This window comes from Apis laboriosa, unplaced genomic scaffold (assembly GCF_014066325.1).
Source record: "Apis laboriosa isolate Shangri-la unplaced genomic scaffold, ASM1406632v1 scaffold4_cov146, whole genome shotgun sequence".
Classification (NCBI taxonomy): Eukaryota; Metazoa; Arthropoda; class Insecta; order Hymenoptera; family Apidae; genus Apis; species Apis laboriosa.
The window spans coordinates 4,210,180-4,230,323 of NW_025223501.1; the positions used below are offsets into that span (position 1 = coordinate 4,210,180).

Genomic DNA, 20,144 nt, shown 5'->3' on the forward strand with positions numbered 1-20,144 from the left:
CTCTCTCTCTCTCTCTCTCTCTCTCTCTCTCTCTCTCTCTCTCTCTCTTTCTCTTTCTCTCTCTCTGCACTTCCTCGATGCATTGTTCCGTTCCCTCCGAGTTTCGAGGACCTCGTATGCAACGAGGCAAGTTGAGTTAGGTCAACCCTCGATCCGAATCGCTGCGAATTCCTTCCCCGGCGCGCGCATTGTTCCCGCGATGCACATATTGCAGCCCATTATTTCGAGCACATGCGTGCGATTATTAATTCTCGCGAGGGCGGCTAAAGTCGGCACGAGATTTATATATATATATATATATATATATATATATATATATATATTCATAGCGGTGAAAGCGCTCTTTATTCGATTATTGGAATAAGGGCCGATAAGACTCACCCTGCAACAAAAATCCATGCAGCGCGAGGTTCATGGCTAGCTCGATCAATTCAGCCTTCAGCCTGAAACAGAGAAGAAAAAAATGTTTTTTCGTGATTTTCGTGCGATCTATTTTAGAATTATTTATAAATCCTCTCTTTATAATTTTATTTTGCTTATCTTTTCTTTTCTTTCCTTTTTTTCAAGATATTTCTTCTTTAATTTTTCGCTTAAACAAAATTGATTGATTTTCTTTTTTTTTTTTTTTTTTTCCCCTCTTTATTAAATTATAATTACAAAATGCAATCCTTCCTTAGTTTTTTAATTAGTTTTTTAATTGAAAACGTTTACTTTCACTGGGAAGAGTCACTCGGACCGGGATTAACCAAGAGTTTAACTGTACAATTTAACTTTAAATTATTTCGCAGTTTTCCAAGTTGCCCAAGAGCATTGCAATCGCAACAATCATCCGCACGTTTCACGTACGATGAATTTAAGAGGCCCATTTCATAAGAGTAATTACTTTTAATTGATCGGGCGGACGCAATCGTCGGGCAGAATTGTGGGATCGATCAGAAAATTCCTCCTTTTCAAGACCTATGAATGATAGATGGTAATAACGCAAACGCTAAACGACGCTAATTGCGGCTAAATTGCACGGAGGCGTAGAGGAATCTCTGAACAAAGTAAATTCGTCTCTATCGTCGCTTCAAAATATAACGTATTCTCTCTCTCTCTCTCTCTCTCTCTCTCTTGGAATTAGATCCATCGATGGATCATATCTGAAGATTAAATGAACATCGATTCAATTTTAAATACAATTTTTATAATCGTAGATTGAAACAATTCTTTAATTGTTAATAATTCTTAATAATTCTATTAGGTATTAAAATACTCTTGACCATTTTCTTCAAACTTCTTCAAACCGAATGTGAATTCAATTTGTCCAACAATATCTACGGTATTTCTATATAAGAAAATGTTGAAGAAATCTTGTAAAATGAAAGCTGGGCGAAGTGGTCGGCGGCTTGATCATCAGGATCGATAAAATCCGAGCATGTGCAGTCGATCGACGCACTCGAAAGTCCTCGTCGGGGCACAATGGCCGCGTTGCAGCGGAATTAATTCAGGTCGAGCATGTAGAAACGCACGCGGGTAACGGTGCCTCTCCGCGGCCACAAAACGGCCAACGGAATTATTTCTGGCACACCGGATTTTTCTTTTCCTGTTTCCTACCGCCGTTTCTTCCTCGTTTAACTCCTAACTTATCACTTAACAAATACATACTCGACTCGATAATAAGATACTCTGCTTCGAGAGATTCTTCAAAGTTGGTGCAAATTAAACGTACTGTTAAACAAGTGGCATCTGACCAAATAAGTTAGAGAATTCAATAGTGATATAGTAAAAAAAAAAAAAAAAAAATCACAATGACGATATATCTCGTGTCGTAGGCAAAACTTTGAATGAAGATTTTGGATTTTTTATGAATGAAGATTTTCGATTAATTTTTAATTTCTATTGAAGTATAATTAAAATATTTCGAATATTTTTAATATAAATGTTATTATTATTGACGAAAAAAAAAAAAACTAAGATGCGAATGTTTGATTTAACGTTATTACTGAATTGTGAAAGTTTTACTACGTCTATTACCTAAACCGCATCTCATACATATTCTAACAAGTCTGTTAGAAACGATTATTGAATTTCTAAATATTTTTATGTGCGTATCTTTATTATTATTTGAAGAAATACAATCTATCATCTGATATAGATCTAATTCAGATATAGTTTAGGTTCAATTTTAGATCCATTAAATATGCATAAATATCGAATTATAACTTAATAACTTTCAATTTCTCTTAAAAGAAAAATACACAACTTGTTCCTCTGTTTTTTTTTTCAAAAAAGAAAAAAAAAGGGAAAAAAAACATTGAGAATGAAAAATGATGTATGATCTGGAAACGGTGTCGAGGAAATAATTCTTTTCGTGGAAAGTGAAAGAAGGAAAACTTTCTTGCTATCTAATATGGAACTCCTCCAAATGAAATTTCCATCTACCAGATCTATATATAATCGTATCGAAGCAAATACTTTCGAGGAAAATAATTCTTTTGCAATAATTTTATTCATCGAATTTTTATAAATTTTGAAATTTTGAAAATTCAATTTCAATAAACCCACATTTTCTTAAATTCATAAAAATTCAAATTTCTCAATTACCTATTTTTTATTATAATTATCCCTTGCTCTGCTTATCCACATTGTATACCAAAGTAACAAATGCTTTTGATCCATTTTTCTCAATCAAATCAAACCAATTATAGAAATATCGCATTCACGCATCTTCAAACATCGTCAAATATTTTCAAACGGCGTCAAACGTGATTAAAATCGCGAATAATCCTATTAAAAATGATTCTGACGAATGGTCCCAATGTCCCCAATGTCCAAACAAGGAAAAATTATTCAATAATGGAACAAAAAGAAAGGAATACAACAAGAGAAATTCATTAAACAATTTCATCAGATCTTGTAACAGCAATGAACCGATCGTGCGGTATTCTGTTTCGCGTACCGTGTCACGAAAACGTCCACCGACCATTTTCCTCTCTTCGCCGATCATGAAGGTCCTGTGCAGTGAATACAAAATCATGGAACACGGCCGCTATTAACGTGCGTGCAATTCTTGATGAGGTATGCTCTTTGGTCTCTTGTACCGTAACCAATCGTAAGGGATTTCGACCAATCGGAATTTCGTGTCACCTTCTTGGAACACGAATTACTCACAAAAGAAATTTTCGATGGATTTTAACAATTTTTATAATCTATATTTCTGATATATCGATATAATTCTGTTTACTTTATCGCACAAGCTTAATTTTTACTAGATTTTCTCTTATCTTTCGAAGGATTGGAAAAAATTGGGTAAATTAATTGAAAATGATTTTAATTAATGATCGTAGAAAAATTAACTGCTTTTATTGCAATTGATTTATCACTATTTGTGATTACTTATTTATTAATCGTCATTATATTTTCCAATAACATGAGAATAATTTTACAAATTTTTAAAAAATCTATTTTCCATCCTCATTTTTATCTCTTGAATTTTTTGATTTCTATCTGTTCATATTACCCATATTACGAACAAATAAATGCTGAGAATCAATAATTAAATATCACAGTTTCGCGTTTAAGATAATCTTTATTTTATTGAAAATAATTAATGGGTTCAAAAATAATTAATTCCCTAGACTACAATTCGTTTTAAATGAATCACGCGTCATAAAAGATCGAAGTAAAACAAACATCTTGTGATTCGATGTTTTTCTCGCTTTGAAATAGTAAACGCGATTCTAACGAATTCTTTCTTTTTTTTTTTTTTTTTTTTTTTTTGCATTCTCTTGGAAGGAATGCGATACAATGGAAGCAGCCAGCTATTTGAAAAATGTGATTCACGCAGAAGAAGAATTCCGTTTTATCCCTCCTCCTCCTTTGCATCCATCGCCCTTTCGCCTTAAAGACGATTTTCACCTTACGTAAAACCGGCACATCGGCCGTGACTCGTTTCCATGGCGAACGACTTTCCCCGATTCTGTATCGCGAACGGTTGCACAGTTTAAAAACGATCGATGCCACGCCTTTCGACCACTTGCCAGAAAATCGTACGGTTAATTTTATCATTGCAACCCATCCATCACCGATTATAATCGCGCATTTCTCTCTTTCTTTCTTTCTTTCTTTCTTTTTTTTTTTTTTACGTTCAATATTTTTCCTTCCCCGAGAAATAAGGAAAATGAAAAAGATCGTTTTAATCGTTTTTAAATGCTATATAATATATGTTTCACGGTTTTACAGATTTTTTTTTTTTATGTAAGAAAGGAAAAATCGCATTTTTCAACTTTCATAAACGTATCCATAAATAAAATAAATTCTATCTTACATAAATGTACGTGTTACAATGAACAATGATTTTCGTCTGTATTTTATTCTTCCTTGTATTACTTAACAAATATGCAATTTTTTTTTTTCCTTTTTTCGATGAAATCTCACTTCAAAATTCTTTGAAAAATGTTTACGTAATTTCAATAAATCCTCTATATATTTTCTACTATTTGGAAAATGAAATTTAACTGAAAGATTCTTTCACATTATCGATTACAGTGAATCAAACTGTCTTATAAATATAACATTTTTTTAAAAAGAATATTTAATTTTTCCTCTTCTCCTCCTTCTCCTCCTCCTCGTCCTCGTCGAAATTTTCGAATTATCGATTCTTACTTGTCAATTTTTCGTACGAGTTCCAATTCCACGAGTTGAAGAGAAAGAAAGTGAATTCGAAATCGAGCGTGCCATTCCAAAACGAAATGTTTAACGAAATGTTGAACGTTTCCTCCCCACCCCATTTGCATCTTTCCGTTCCTTTCCGCCTTTTTCTTTCTGTTTTTGAAAGTAGAACGTTCAAGGACGTCTGGAGTGACCACGGTGGATGGACCACGGTGATTTCACGATACAACGAATGAATTCGTTGCAAACCACTTCTAACCAGATCGTTTCATAATCGATTATGGATTTCATCGACAATCCATGTTCCAAAGATAATTATTAAAAAAAAAAAAAAAAAAAACGACAAAGATCAAAAACGATTACACACACATTCGCTCGAATCGCGACTCGCAATCACAAATTTTATGATAATAATTAAAACAGTAATTTAAGACAGTAATAATAATTAATAATCAAGTAATAATAAACGCATAAAAATATTTCACAAATGATGTAACGCACAAGTTTTATCCAAACTACTATGTTTACGTATGTACTTTCAATTAACTACACCTATTCCATCCTCCAATTTCCAGATAAAAGAAAAACAGACTAACAAACTAAAACCGGAAAATCAATCTTAATCTACCTCCTATAATGTGTTACATTATATACTCGATCTGAATAAAGTTTTCTATCGTTCATTTGAGAAGAAGAAAAAGAAAAAAAAAGAAAAAATTACGAAACTTGAATTCGCATTAGAAAGTCGAACTTAGAAACTCGACTTCGCGGGGATCCAGATCATCGAGGACGAGGATCGACACGCGAGGCCGTGGGCGATATCCGGCCGGATCGATATCCTACGACCGGAAACGAAGGCGGGCCTCCTTCTCTGAAGGAGTGGCGCTCTGAATCCGTGGATAATACATAATACCGTAACTTCGTCGAGGGAACGACGTCTTTCGTTTTCTTCGACAAGTCGGATCGATCGATCGATCGATCGATCGATCGGTCGCGTTTAGAAAGTGGAGGGATGCTCGTCGGAACGGTAACGGCTGATTTATTCCCCTTTCGCGTCACCTTGACACTTGGCGACGATCGTTGGGAATATTGTAACGTGGTCGAGATTGAAACGAGAATGGGTGAGGTGTCTCGTTTGTTCAAGGAAACAAGGAACATTTTTATTGCACACTTTTACGAGAGAGGTTCCCTTTCGGAATTTTTTTATTTTTATTTCTTTTCTTTTCTTTTTTTTTTTTTTTTTTCCTTTTCTTTTCTTCTTTCTACCTCTCGTTACGACTCGTTCGTAACGACAGGGACAGGCGAGTTAAGTTAACGACTCGTCGAGTAGCGAGCTATTATTCAGGACATTATGAATGGCGAGAAGGTGTGATCAGATCCAGATTTTTGATAATTTGGTACGTGTATGAAAAAATAATTTTAATTGTAAAAATTGTAAATTCAGTTTCGTGAATTAATTTTTAGATCGGCGGAGAAATTTATTGCAGATTTTTATGAATTCGTCGTGAACACGATATTTTAATACAATTTTCACGACATACGTGTATATCATCATACGTGTTGAGAAACACTGGTTAAATATATCGATCCCTCGTCGATTCTCTGCTAGGATAAGCATGGTAAATCGACACACAATTTCATCCATCCCATTGCTTTCCATGCAGCCTTACGCAACCGGTTAATTATCAGGCATCGGTGATCTTAGCCGTGTCTTCTCTTACCTAATCGATCGTTATCACAACGATCCCGAGTCAAAAACGCGAAAACTTCGTCGAGCTTCAGTCCAAGTGGATCCATAAATCTCGGGATCGATAGGAGACACGAATGGATCGTGGACTACTTCTGTTTTCTCGGCTTCGAAGAAGAAGACGTCTAAGAGAATTACGTGTACGTGTGTGTGTGAATTAGAAAAAAAAGATGGTCACTTTTTCGAAGCTTTATTTTGATAGGTTCAGTCTGATCGATGATTTTGTTATTCGAAATTATTGGATAGAAAGGAATTTTATTTTCTGACATATTTTTTTTTTTTTCAATTTTTAGGATATTTTATTTCAATTTTTATATTCCATTTTGTTAAATATTTTTTTCTTTTTTTTTGCTAAACTTTGGAAAATTTTTCGTTATTTTTGTAACGAACTTTTAAACTTTGTTAAATAATAAATTGTTTAATTTGTTTAATTGAAAGAAAACGTTTAGGATGAGATGAATTATTTATTTATATTATTTATCGCGCGGGAGAAGGCGATCAATCTGGTTGGTTGGATTCTAGCAATCGTGGGAATCGGACGATTTAGACAAAGACTAATTGATCAGACGATTCGAGACGATTCTGCGTTTGCTTTCACTTTCCATAAAATCGTCCCGGATCGAAGCATAACATCAGGAGGAAGGTAGAGCTACGAAATCGTACGTCTGCTACGACGAGAGAAAGAGAATGGAGATTCGCTCTGCTTTCAACCAGCCGTCATCCTTCGTGCAAAGTCGCGATTGCAAGTGGAATGAACACGTTGGAACACGGAGTGAATCCACGAGTTGGTTTATTATAAGTTAGTTTATGTAGAAACAACGATGAAAATACGATCGATTGTTAATGACAGAGATTAATCTCTTCTTATTCTTAAATTTCTAAGAATATTTTTATTCTTTAATTCATAAGAAATATCTAAATTTCTGAAAGATATCATTTTAAAATTTTGAAATACAAATTTTAAACATCTATATATATATATATATATATATATATATANATATACACTCTATCAATATTTCCCCTGTATCTGAATTCTCAGACACACATCACACACCAAAAATAAATAAATAATAACGAGCCACTTAAGAAATACATATTTCTCCGAACGCAAGCATAAACTATGACATCGTGCAATTTATTTTTAGAATCCATTACTTTCGGCCATAAACCTGAAAACCTCGAAGCGATGTCAATCGTAAACGAACAATAAGTTGCCTATTATAAAACTAGTACGGAAAGAAGAAATTGCAGTTACGATAATAGCGAAACCAATAACTTGGTACACAGCTTGGACGCTGTTGTTGACTCGCGCTGCACACATGTGCCGATCACAGAGGGAGAGAGAAAAAATCGTAAGCCAGACTTTCGTCGACTTTTCCATTCGAGCTTTGGCCACCATTAGAGCGGCGATTGCCGCCTCGGATTATGTAAATTGTTACATGTACGAAACAAATCTCTCCGTTCGATTGCGTTTAAATGGGCGATCTGTTGATCACCAATACAGACATCGTCTTGCTTACCTCCTGTTCACGTTTTACCCCCCCCCCCTTATTACAATTTCAAAATGCCCCCTCGAGGAATTCGAGCGACAATATTTTCAACAAACGAAATTCCGCGAGGCTGTACGGGTTTATTAACATACAAAGGACGGATAAACCGTTCCTGGTTGGAATAATAATTTCGTTTATTTATCAGGCAGAAGGATATGTATATGAGCTGTGTGTGCCTTGTCCAACGAGTTTGCACGATTCTTTTCTCGGGTATCCTCAGGATTATCGCCCCTTCGAAACATCTCTCTCCCCCTTTTTCGAATCCCTTCAATCTCGTTTCCTGTCTTCTTCAAATTCCCTAAGATTTCCCGTTTTTAAACGGGAATCATTCAAATTAGAAAAATTCAAAGTTCCAAAAAAATTATTGGTAACAGCAAAAGCGCTCTTTCTAAACTTTAAGAGCGCTCCAAAGACAACGAATATTTGGAAGCGATACTTTGGAAAATATCAGAACTAAGAACAAGAAATTGAATCTTGAAAGACATCTTTCGAGAAGCTTTCCAAAAAATGAGAAAATTCTTTGCTTTCCAAATATCGAAATTGTGAAATTTAAAACCGTCTCTCATTCTCCATAAATGGAGAACGTTAATTTAAAGTAATTCAGAATTATCCCAGAATTATCGTTACGATATTACACGAAGGAAAATTAAAATCGCAGATCCAACCGATCATTTGTAACCCGCCACGTTTCCGTGTATACGATATATATCGCGCGATCGCGGAGCGTAACATTATCCATATTTAATGCGCGTCGTTTAATAAAACGGAATAAATTGTTACGAAAACGTGTTTACGAAACGCTCCGTGAAATGTCAATTTTCTGCTCTCGCCGTCGGGGGAGACAAAATGTAAAACTCGTTTTCAGAAACACTTTCGATCTTCGAAAACATTTTTCCAATTCTCGATCGAGCGGAAAATATAATCCGCGAGTGTCGTCGGGGGATTATATTCGGGTCTCGTATTTTCGTTCGGAGGTTGCACGTGTTGCACGGCGTAAAAATCGAACACGCCATAAATCAGGCCTGCTCTTGTTTCGCCAACCACTTGTTTCGAGGAATTCATTAGAATTCGTTAGAAGTGTCGCGGCACGTTTCGATTGCATTTCGCCGGTGAAACTAATATTCGAATTCCTTTTTTTGTATATAAATCTAGTAATTGTTTAAGGAAGAGAAAGGGAGGGGAGGAAAAAGTAGATTCAACAACGGCAACGTTGTAAAGTTTAACGTCTAAGTCTGGAATCACTTGAAAAGTTGTCCAATGGTTAGATTTAGAATTTAGAATTTTTCCTATATTTCGTTATTTTTTTTGTATTATAATAAATATATAATAAATAATATATAATAAATATATAATAAATTTTTTTGTATTATAATAAATAATATAATAAATCTAGTAATTTAAGAAAGAGAAAGAAAGGGGAGGAAAAAGAAGATTCAACAATGGCAACGTTGTAAAGTTTAACGTCTAAGTCTAGAATCACTTGAAAAGTTGTTCAATAGACGATTTAGAATTTTTCCTATATTTCATTATTTTTTTTGTATTATAATAAATATATAATAAATAATATATAATAAATATATAATAAATAATTTTTTTTGTATTATAATAAATAATATAATAAATCTAGTAATTTAAGAAAGAGAAAGAAAGGGGAGGAAAAAGAAGATTCAACAATGGCAACGTTGTAAAGTTTAACGTCTAAGTCTGGAATCACTTGAAAAGTTGTTCAATGGACGATTTAGAATTTTTCCTATATTTCGTTATTTTTTTTATTATAATAAATATATAATAAATAATATATAATAAATATATAATAAATAATTTTTTTTGTATTATAATAAATAATATAATAAATCTAGTAATTTAAGAAAGAGAAAGAAAGAGGAGGAAAAAGAAGATTCAACAATGGCAACGTTGTAAAGTTTAACGTCTAAATCTGGAATCACTTGAAAAGTTGTTCAATGAACGATTTAGAATTTTTCCTATATTTCGTTATTTTTTTTGTATATAAATCTATCAATTGTTTAAGGAAGAGAAAGGAAGGGGAGGAAAAAAAAGATTCAACAATGGCAACGTTGTAAAGTTTAATGTCTAAGTTTGGAATCACTTAAAAAGTTGTCCAATGGATGATTTAGAATTTTTCCTATATTTCGTTATTTTTTTTGTATATAAATCTAGCAATTGTTTAAGGAAGAGAAAGGGAGGGGAGGAAAAAGAAGATTCAACAATGGCAACGTTGTAAAGTTTAATGTTCTAAGTTTGGAATCACGAGTCCACTTAAAAAAAGTTGTTCAATGAACGATTTAGAATTTTTTTAATATCGGATATTCGAATTCCTTTTTTTTTTTTTTTGTATATAAATTTAACAATTGTTTAAGGAAGAGAAAGGAAGGGGAGGAAAAAGAAGATTCAACAATGGCAACGTTGTAAAGTTTAACGTCTAAGTTTGGAATCACTTGAAAAGTTGTCCAATGGACGATTTAGAATTTTTTCTGTATTTCGTTATTTTTTTTTGTATATAAATCTAGCAATTGTTTAAGGAAGAGAAAGGGAGGGGAGGAAAAAGAAGATTCAACAATGGCAACGTTGTAAAGTTTAATGTCTAAGTTTGGAATCACGAGTCCACTTAAAAAAAGTTGTTCAATGAACGATTTAAAATTTTTCTAATATCGGATATTCGAATTTTTTTTTTTTTTTTTTTTGTATATAAATCTACCAATTGTTTAAGGAAGAGAGAGGGAGGGAAGTAGATTCAACAACGGCAACGTTGTAAACTAGGGTACCTAATTCTAACTTAGGTAACCTAATTCTAAGTTTAGAATTAAAAAATTATGTATGAACGATTTAGAATTTTTTCTGTATTTCGTTATTTGTATTTCATCGGTGAGACTAATATCAGATATTCAAATTTCTTTTTTTTTGTATATAAATCTACGAATAATCTTAAAAAAAGTTGTCCAATGAACGATTTAGAATTTTTCCTATATTTCGTTATTTTTTTGTATACAAATCTACCAATTGTTTAAGGAAGAGAAAGGGAGGGGGGGGAGGGGAAGTAGACTCAACAACGGCAACGTTGTAAACGTCTAAGTTTAGAATCACTTAAAAAGTTGTCCAATGAACAATTTAGAATTTTTGCATTGTTATTTGCATTTTGCCGGTAAGACTAATATTCGAATTCCTTTTTTTGTATATAAATTTACCAATTGTTTAACGAAGAGAAAGGGGAGGGGGAGGGAAAAAATAGATTCAACAACGGCAACGGTTGTAATCGTCTAAGAATCACTTAAAAAGTTGTCCAATAAACGATTTAGAATTTTTCCTATATTTCGTTATTTGCATTTCGTCGGTGAGAACTAATATCTACCAACTGTTTAAGGAAGAGAAAGGGAGAGGGGGGGAAAGTAGATTCAATAACGACAACGTTTGACGCGTTGCAAACGTCTAAAATTTAGAATCATTTGAAAAGTTGTCCAATGAACGTTTTAGAATTTTTATTTCGTTTCTCGAAGAAAACGATCGAAACGAGGTACAGAAATAGAGACATTCGAATTCCTGATTGGACACCAAAAAAAAAAAAAAAAAAAAAAAATGAACCAAAATGTAATTAAAATCCGAGAAATTTGCTCTTAAGAATTCTTCCAAGTCATTTTCACTTTTTAACAACCCGTCTAAATTATCTGCTATTCTTCGTCAATTTGACGTGTTTATGCGAATACGGATATTAATTATTTTTTTAACGATACATCGGCACGAATTCTTACAGCCATTACATAGGCACTTTCTCCTTTTCGAAAAATCTCTGCCGATGATGTCAATCGTAAGGAACACCTCTAACCCTTGCTCTACGATCCTGTAAATTTCTCTTTACGACTGTAAGCCGAAACACGTTCAAGTATTTCGTTACGGAATGCTGGGCGTCCGCATTTCTTCACACTCGAATCCGTTCTTCGTTTTCGACTCGGTCTCTTAGTCCAAATTCTCCGAGATAATCCATAATTTATCGGAGCCATAATTGCATAGCTTTGATTCGATCTTCAAATCCAGTGCATTCAGTGAAATTCCATAGAAAAATGGAATTATTTTTTTTCAACGCAGGGAACAAAAAAAATTGGCTGATTCCTCGAATTTCTATCGAAGCTTATCGAAATGAATCACAATTCTAGAGAATTTAATATGATATATATACGTTGCCACGAAAACTTTAAGATCTTTAGGATACTTTTAGATGTCAATGTCAGAAGAAAAGTCAATCGTAAAACTGTTCTACTTATTGGTGGCCTGCCACAAATCTCGTGACCAGCTCATAAACGCTTCAAGATCGAATGAAATATGAAACGTGAGGGGAACGAAGTATCTACCTTAAACAACGAAGATAAAGCTACGCGAGTCGAGATCGGTCCATTAACGGTTCTGATGCGAATCCAGATGCGACCTTATGGTCAACCATCTCGAAAATGTCACGATTCCTCAAATGTTTCAAAACAGTCTCATATCTCGTATCTTACATCTTATAGGATCTTCTGAGAGAGATTTATCCGAAGAAGCTTTTCACTGCATTTCACGATTCTAAAAGTTGAAGAAACCCTTAGAAAGTTTGAGAACTCGCATAATTTAAGAGATCACGCGAGCTCTGTCAAAAGGTTTCACGATAGCAGAAATTCAATTCATCACGAATATTAATGAAGATTTCAAAAATGATGTTAATATGTTACCAAAGAAAATTCTGCAAAACCTTTTTTTTTTTTTTTTTTTTTGATAAAATTATTTTCACGAAATTTTATATAACGAGATGCAAACATTTTCGATTCATCAAAAATCTCGATAGAAATCTTTCTCCTCTGAGAAGAACCTTTCCGTCGATGTCTTCTTTATCGTGCCTTATCGATCAGCCACAACCAAAGTAATCAAGAATCCTTTCGAAATTCGACGACAAAGGAAATGAACAGCGCATACAGTGGCGAAGAATCTGGATAAAGTGCTTGCAAGAAGCTGAATTCACTCTCGAATCTATTACCGTCGAATAGAATATAGATGTCGCCATCGTATCAGAAGCGAGATTGCAAGATTAAGCGGGAAATGTGATCACCTCTGTCGAACAATTTGTATCGCAAATCGGTGTCAATTTTTCATTTCGTGTATTCCTCGTTCATACTTCGAGATCAGTATAATAAATAAAATACAAACAATAATTTCAATTCCTTCTCTATGAACGAAGGATAATATACGAATATTGAATATTAAACATTATTTGGCGCGGTATGATAGAAAGTTGGGATTTATATATTTTTTTTAATGCGATAAAAAGGTATTTTAGAAATCTTCTCGGAAACGAAATACGCCAGAGGAAAACTTATCCCACATTTTTCGAATATTTCTCTTTTCGAAATTTCAAATATCCTCTCCAGACATAATTGAAAAAAAATTGTAATCTCGTTGGAGAAGCTATATTAAAGATAAAAAGAGCAAAGTTGTCACGATGTAACTAGCCACTTCATCAATCTTAATCAAAGCGCGCTTACTTAATCAAAGTATTTAATTCCAACTAGATTCATTTCGACTCGATCTCGAGTGTACAGTCTATGATCCTTTCAACGTGTTTTGCATCCTTCTTCCATTCCATTTTGTTGAATTGACAGTGTAATTGGATCGATTAAACTTTAATCGTTAAAGGAATTTAATCTGGGAGTTAGAACTCGAAGAAAGACGCTTCCAGGTCTGAATGAAGATGAAAAATAAAGGTACGAGATATTACTGTTTCCAATGGCTGACTTTACAGCCACGTTTAACCATAAATAATTAATTCATATTATTCGTATAATATTACTATCAACTCGATCTTTTCCTTTTTATAAAATTATTGTTATTATTATTATCTTTCGTTTCAATATGGTAATAAGCTGTATACGTTATCGTTTTAATTTAAATTCCTCTGATAAATCAAATTACTAACGCTTTTTTTACTTATCATTGAAACTGAAAATTCCTCGATTTCGAATATTAAATTGACGAGAACTGAAATTGAAGAAAGAAAAATTTCTTGATCTGATGGGATGGATTTGGAGAAAAAGGAAAGAAGAGAAAGAGAGAGGGGAGATGTGGAATGGTTCTTTCCGTAATACGACACATTTGGGAAAGTGCCACAATGCATTTCACGGAGTAAAAACCGGCTTGCGTAACACGGTATCGATTATCGTTAGAGAGTTATCGATCGGCGGGCGAATGGAGCAAAATCAGAAGAAAAAGAAAAGGAAAAAAAAAAGAAAAGAACGGAGAAAAAAAGCTTCTTTGCCTGTTGCCGCCTTTCTAAACTGGTGCTCTGGAACGCGAATTTTTCGTTTTTTTTCCTTGTTAAATTGCATAAAACGTAAACGCGAGGGAAAGAGTCACAAAGTCTCGCTATCTATTTATGATATAATTAAAAGAAAAAATTAAAGAAGAATTAAAGAAATAATTAAAATAAAATCTCGAGCGAAAAAGGAAAGAAAGAAATGAATGAAAAATTATCGATCGATAAAGAAATTATCTCTCTTTGTTTCTCGAGCTTCGAATACGTTGTTTTTCTCACTTCTTTTCACCGAAAAGAAAAATTTTTCGGTGAAATCGATCTAACGATCTAATGCTCCCGGATAACACGAGTGATAACAAAATCGACAAGAATATATTATTCCATAGAATTATCCAAAAGCGGAGCAACTGACGCATTTGCATATATATATATATATACATATATATATATATGTATACACATATGTCTTTTCATTTCGCTTACCCAAGAAATCCAGTTTTCGTCTGTTACGTAATTTCCGGCCGGTCATAAGTTTGATATAATCTTGGTTGAAATTTGAAATCGATTTGGAGAATTCAGTTTCAAGTTTATCAAGAAAATATTCTATTTATCCTTTTCGTAAAATTTATAATAATTTATAATAATTTTAATTATAATAGATTATAATAAAATATTATTTTTCATTTATTTTTTATAATTAATTATAATAAATTTATAATAATAATACAATATCTACCATTCTATTCGCGATCCTTCAAAAATCAATCGACGAAAGTTCGATAGCTCTTTTTTTTTTTTCCTTTTTAGTTTCAGATTATTCGCAGATTATGCATCAACTGCAGTATTATCAATATCAATTTAACGAGGAAATGGAAAGAGATCGGAATCGGGGATGCCAATTAGAATCAAAATTGTATGAAATAGGAAATTTTTATCAACTCCGGTTTCCTAGTGATTTTTTTCTGATCGAAAACACGGTTGGCACGGATCTTACGCACGATTACCGACCTTTAGAAAGAATGCAGACATTTGAACAAGTGGTTATCGAAAACGAAAGCTAACTGGTTACCCAGTTAGTTGTCCAGCAACTATCGCTGCTGGCGGTTCTGGTCTTCTTGTTGCCGTACCCCGACCGGCATATCCTCCACTCGATAGCCCCTCCAGATAGTTTCTCTGTTTCGATTCGGAAACGGAGATTTTATGTAACTTATGCCAGCCAGAAATGTCAGTCAGTCATTATTTGTTGTCGTCGCCGAATCTTTTCACGATAATTGTCTATAATTGTCACGAATTGTCGCGTGCCACTTCTTTTCGATCAAAAAAAATTGATAACAATTAAGACTCTGCGTACTTTTTACTTACTTACTCGTGAAACTTCTTTGGAAAAGTTTAAAATAAAATTTTTATTAAGCAACCTTCTTCAACGATCATCGTCGACTATTAATCGCGAATAATTATTTTTAAATCGTTTAAAACAATTCTCTTTCTTCTTTCTTCTTTAATAACTAATTAATAATTTTTTTTTTCTCAGTGCAAAGTAACATTAACATTCGCATAACAAAGTAACATTAACATACACCTTCGTTGGAGTGCAACTTTAAACGGCAAATGTGGAATAAATGTGAATAAACTTTGAGATTCTCAAAGCCAAACATAATAACTCAGTATCAATCACTCGTGTCCACGATCGATTAGCCATATTATGCATATACATTTGTCCACACACATACGCGCGCGCGCGCGCGCAACGAGAACCGTGTAAGTTCATCGAAACCTTCGTTAATTGGTTATAGACGATATATATATATATCGATGATTTTCATTAATGAAAATAATTTCCTCCTCCGCTGGTGGATCGATTCTGATAACTGAACAGACGATTCACGGTTCTAAACCGGTTCCACTGGTGTGGTCCAGCCGGAGAAAGGCGTTCATTCACGGGCTGAACAATAAATTATTGTGTCGAATTGAGCCGCATAAATTGAAACGGCGAACAATGGAATTTACGCTATCCCCTCGATTACGTGGCTCATTGTGCCCCACGATCCGCGAGGAAACCAAGTACGGGGGGGATAAATGGCGCCAGATACGAAATTCGTAATCTTCGATAAATCGCCTTACATTATAGCAGACTAAGATTAGATAAATTTTTCTTAAAATTCTACTTCCTACCATTCTATTTAAAATTATTAGAGATCATTCGTAAAATTGAACGAAATAATAAATTAAATTATTTTTCTCAAAGTTGAAACCTCTCTCGCGCACGAGAAAGAGTTTTTCGTGGTTGAAACGATTACGAAATCGAATATTAAGCAGATCCAATAAAATATCACGTATACTTTTTTTTTTTTCGTTGTAAACGTAGCGATAAAGATTGTAGAAGAAGAAAAAAAATTAGAAGGGGATTTTCTTCGTGCAAGATGACTATCATCTGTCAGTGATTTATCCAGTTTTGTTTGAATAAACGTTTTATGTGGAATGAGAAAAATCGAGATCGTTTATGGCTATCACTGATTTCTAATTGGTAGAAAGTTATCACCAGGTTGTTGGTGATTATTTTCCTCGTTTCGCTCGAGTAGACGATAGAAAGATGGCAAAAAGAGAAGAGGACAATGATCGATGATGAGCAGCCTCGTGAGATTGATCGATTAGATTCGATCTCTTCCTCCTTCCTTGAGAGATTTCGATTATATATTTTAATAATACATGTATACACATATTTTAATAATACGATAAATTAACGGAAATTGTCTTAATTATTTAAACATTTTTAACATCGGATCAAAGGTTTTTATCAAATTCATTATTATTGTTCGGAGAATTTATTCAATCCTTAAATTCGTTAATACTTGAACGAAATATCAAACCATGGGCCAGGTTTATTCGTTATTGATTATTTGTCAGATTTATTGTTGCTGATTCACAATCAAGATCGCGGCGTTTCTCTGTGGCTTAAATAAGAAAGCATTCTCGCGACGTTATCTAACAGCGAGAAATCTAAGAGTTCCGTTTCACTTTATGTGGCGAGTTCTGCCACATAAATCAAAGCTTGCGTATTATCGTTTCGAATCGAAATCGATGGCTCGTTCTAAATATGCTAATAAATCGACGTGATGTAAACGAGTGGTATGACGATTATACAGGAATCCGTATACAACCTTTCCTTTTCCACATGCTGCAACATATTGTACACTTCCGAAATAGATTAATCTTCGAAAGCGAGAAGGAAAGAAAAAAAATTGATTGCCAATTAAAAATTGAGAAACATGCACGTGAAAAATATTTTCGCGTCACATCTCCAAAAAAAAAAAAAAAAAGGAAAAGGAAAATTAATTCCTCGTTAAAAGACATAAAACATACCCGAGCTTTCAAAAAAAAAGAAAAAAAAAAAAAAAATCTCCATTCAATTTAAACGAAATCCATGGCACGACTTCAACTTTCATCCCATCCATTCATTGCTCAAAGAATGAAAAAGAAATTTCATTTCTAATTACGCCATCCAAATAATTCCTTTCGAAGAAGCCGCGTCATCGACTTTCAATTGCTTATGGCGCTCGTTTCACGGCTCCAATACGCAACGTAAGGAGAATCCCCGTTAAATTGTCTTCGCGCGGTCGTCAATCAGTGACATCAGCGAGGCACGCTTTCTTAATGCCACGCGGCCGTCGCGGCCCGCTAAACAAAAATAAAGATTCCACACTATCGTTCGGTGGGGGATTCCCTTATGCAACAGGTGGCTAACCTGACTTGCAGACCCTGCCCGCGAAAAAATCCTCCTGCCAGAAGATGCAATCCTTACTACTTGTACACTATCGGTCAAAATGTTTCCGAATTCAAAATATGTTTAAAAATTTAAAGATTTAAAGATTAGAATTTATTAATTTACCTCAAAAATTCGATACAATTAATCGATATATCGATCCTGTCACCTGTTAATCTTATTATCCCTGGCTAAGGAAAGTAGAGGACAGTTTCGCGATAATTTAGCGTATCCTTTTTTACCGATCGAGGCAGGATTCGTGTAAACATATTCTCACCAGAGATCGTTTCACCAGAGCAACCAATGGCGTAATTGAATTCATACTTCCCACTGTCTTGCAGTGAATTGCTGGATTCCATAGATTCAAAAAGCGGTTTAAAGATGTATCGCTCGACTTGGTACATGGTATGGCGATCAATTTGAATTCTAGTTGAGGAAATAGCGGTGTTGTTGAACGGTGTTCTAATGGACGTGTGTCAAGATCTATGGGCTATTTGGCAAGAAACTGAGCGAGGAAGTGAAGCAATGATAAGTGGAAGTTCGGTATACGATGTCTGTAATTTCTTGTCGATCGGTAATTTGAAGATTTTTGTAGCCTATTGTTGCGTTTATTCTGAATATTATCAGTGTGAAAGTGTGTCGTGTTTGGCTTATTTTTCATCATTTTCTGAATATTACTTTCCGAGAAAATTTAAAAGGAAATGAAGCAACGATGAAAAGAAACTTAGTAAAAGGTGTTTATAGGCGATTTGTAGCGTATGATAATTTAAGAAATCTTTGTGCTATTATGCGTTGTATATATATATATATATATATATATATATTGAATACACTGTGCTTGCTCGATAATAGATAGAAATTTATGGAGAATTTTATCAGAAATAATAATGATCAGAAGTCTATAAATGTTTATGGAATTATAATATAAGCAAACAGGCTACCTCAACACGACAATTCGAAAATACCCACAGGCTATTATTAGCACGTAACGAATAACCATTCGAGAATGTCATAAGGAGAAATTAATGCCGGCCAAGTTAACTCATTATTTAAATCAAAATTTTTCCATTATTTTCAATCCCATACGATTAATGGCTATACCAATTTCAAACACGATAGATAATTAAACAAATCCTTATAAGCGGAAACTTATTAATATAACCTCCATATCCTATCATCTCGACATATCTCGGAATCTCATATACGGAATTATTACCACAAGATATTATTTTCTCAAAATCATCGTGGTAATAAAGTAATAAGTAGAAAAAAAAAAAAAAAAAAAAAGAAAAAAAAGAAAAAGAAGAAAGAAAAAAAATACGCAAAGAAAGAGAGAAATCATTCGAAGAATTATTCGATCCGATTTTAAAAAATCGATCTCTCGATAAATTATTCGAATCAATGTGAAAAGAAAATCGACGAACCTGTGTGTATCCCGCTCGATTAATCCTTCAGAGATTCTGGCTCTCGGGTCCTCTCAGCTGTTGGGATCAGCAGCAGCGCGGAGGGAGGAGGGGAGGAGGGGGAGGGAGGGGAGGAGTGGGAGGGGGAATGTTCTCCTCGACGAGGACGAGCTATCTGTCCCTTGAAGCACGCAGGATCTCGCGCATGTTACCGCACAGGGATTCCTCACAACAACGGGCACGAGTCATCGTGTCCAAACACCCACAAGTTCCTCATCATTTCGATCGAACCTCGAACACCATTGATATGTATATATGTATATATGTATATATATATATATATAAAACACGTACTCGTGGCTCAGCGTGTTATTACCTTCTATATGCACCTGGGTATCAGTCACTACGGGTAAACACTTTCTTCCCCTCTCCTCCTTTCTCTCTCTCTCTCTCTCTCTCTCTCTCTCTCTCTTTCTCTCTCTTTCTCTCTCTTTCTCCCTCCCTCTCCCTATTTCTCCGCGGGCACGAAAATAACCGCGATTGCACAGAAACACGTCGACGATTTCTTCGAGTTACGAATTCCCGGGGCTACACGTGCGACGAGATCGGTTTCCAAACACCTGGAGACCGACTCTGGGACAAGACTCTATCCTGGATAGAGTGTCTTGCGAGTTGGTATCGTTCGATATTTCGATTCGTTGTGACGTGTAATCTTTTTTTTTTTTTTTTTTTTTTTTTC

At 34.2% G+C, this 20,144-nt stretch overlaps 1 protein-coding gene across 1 annotated transcript in view; it reads right to left on the minus strand.

Moving 5' to 3' along the window:
* Positions 1–20,144, minus strand: part of LOC122716930 (serine-rich adhesin for platelets-like) — a 58,610-nt gene that overhangs the window by 26,172 nt on the left and 12,294 nt on the right. The window contains exon 3 of the mRNA XM_043940447.1: positions 382–443. Coding sequence (XP_043796382.1) covers positions 382–443 — 62 coding nt within the window. The remainder of the gene's footprint in view (positions 1–381; positions 444–20,144) is intronic.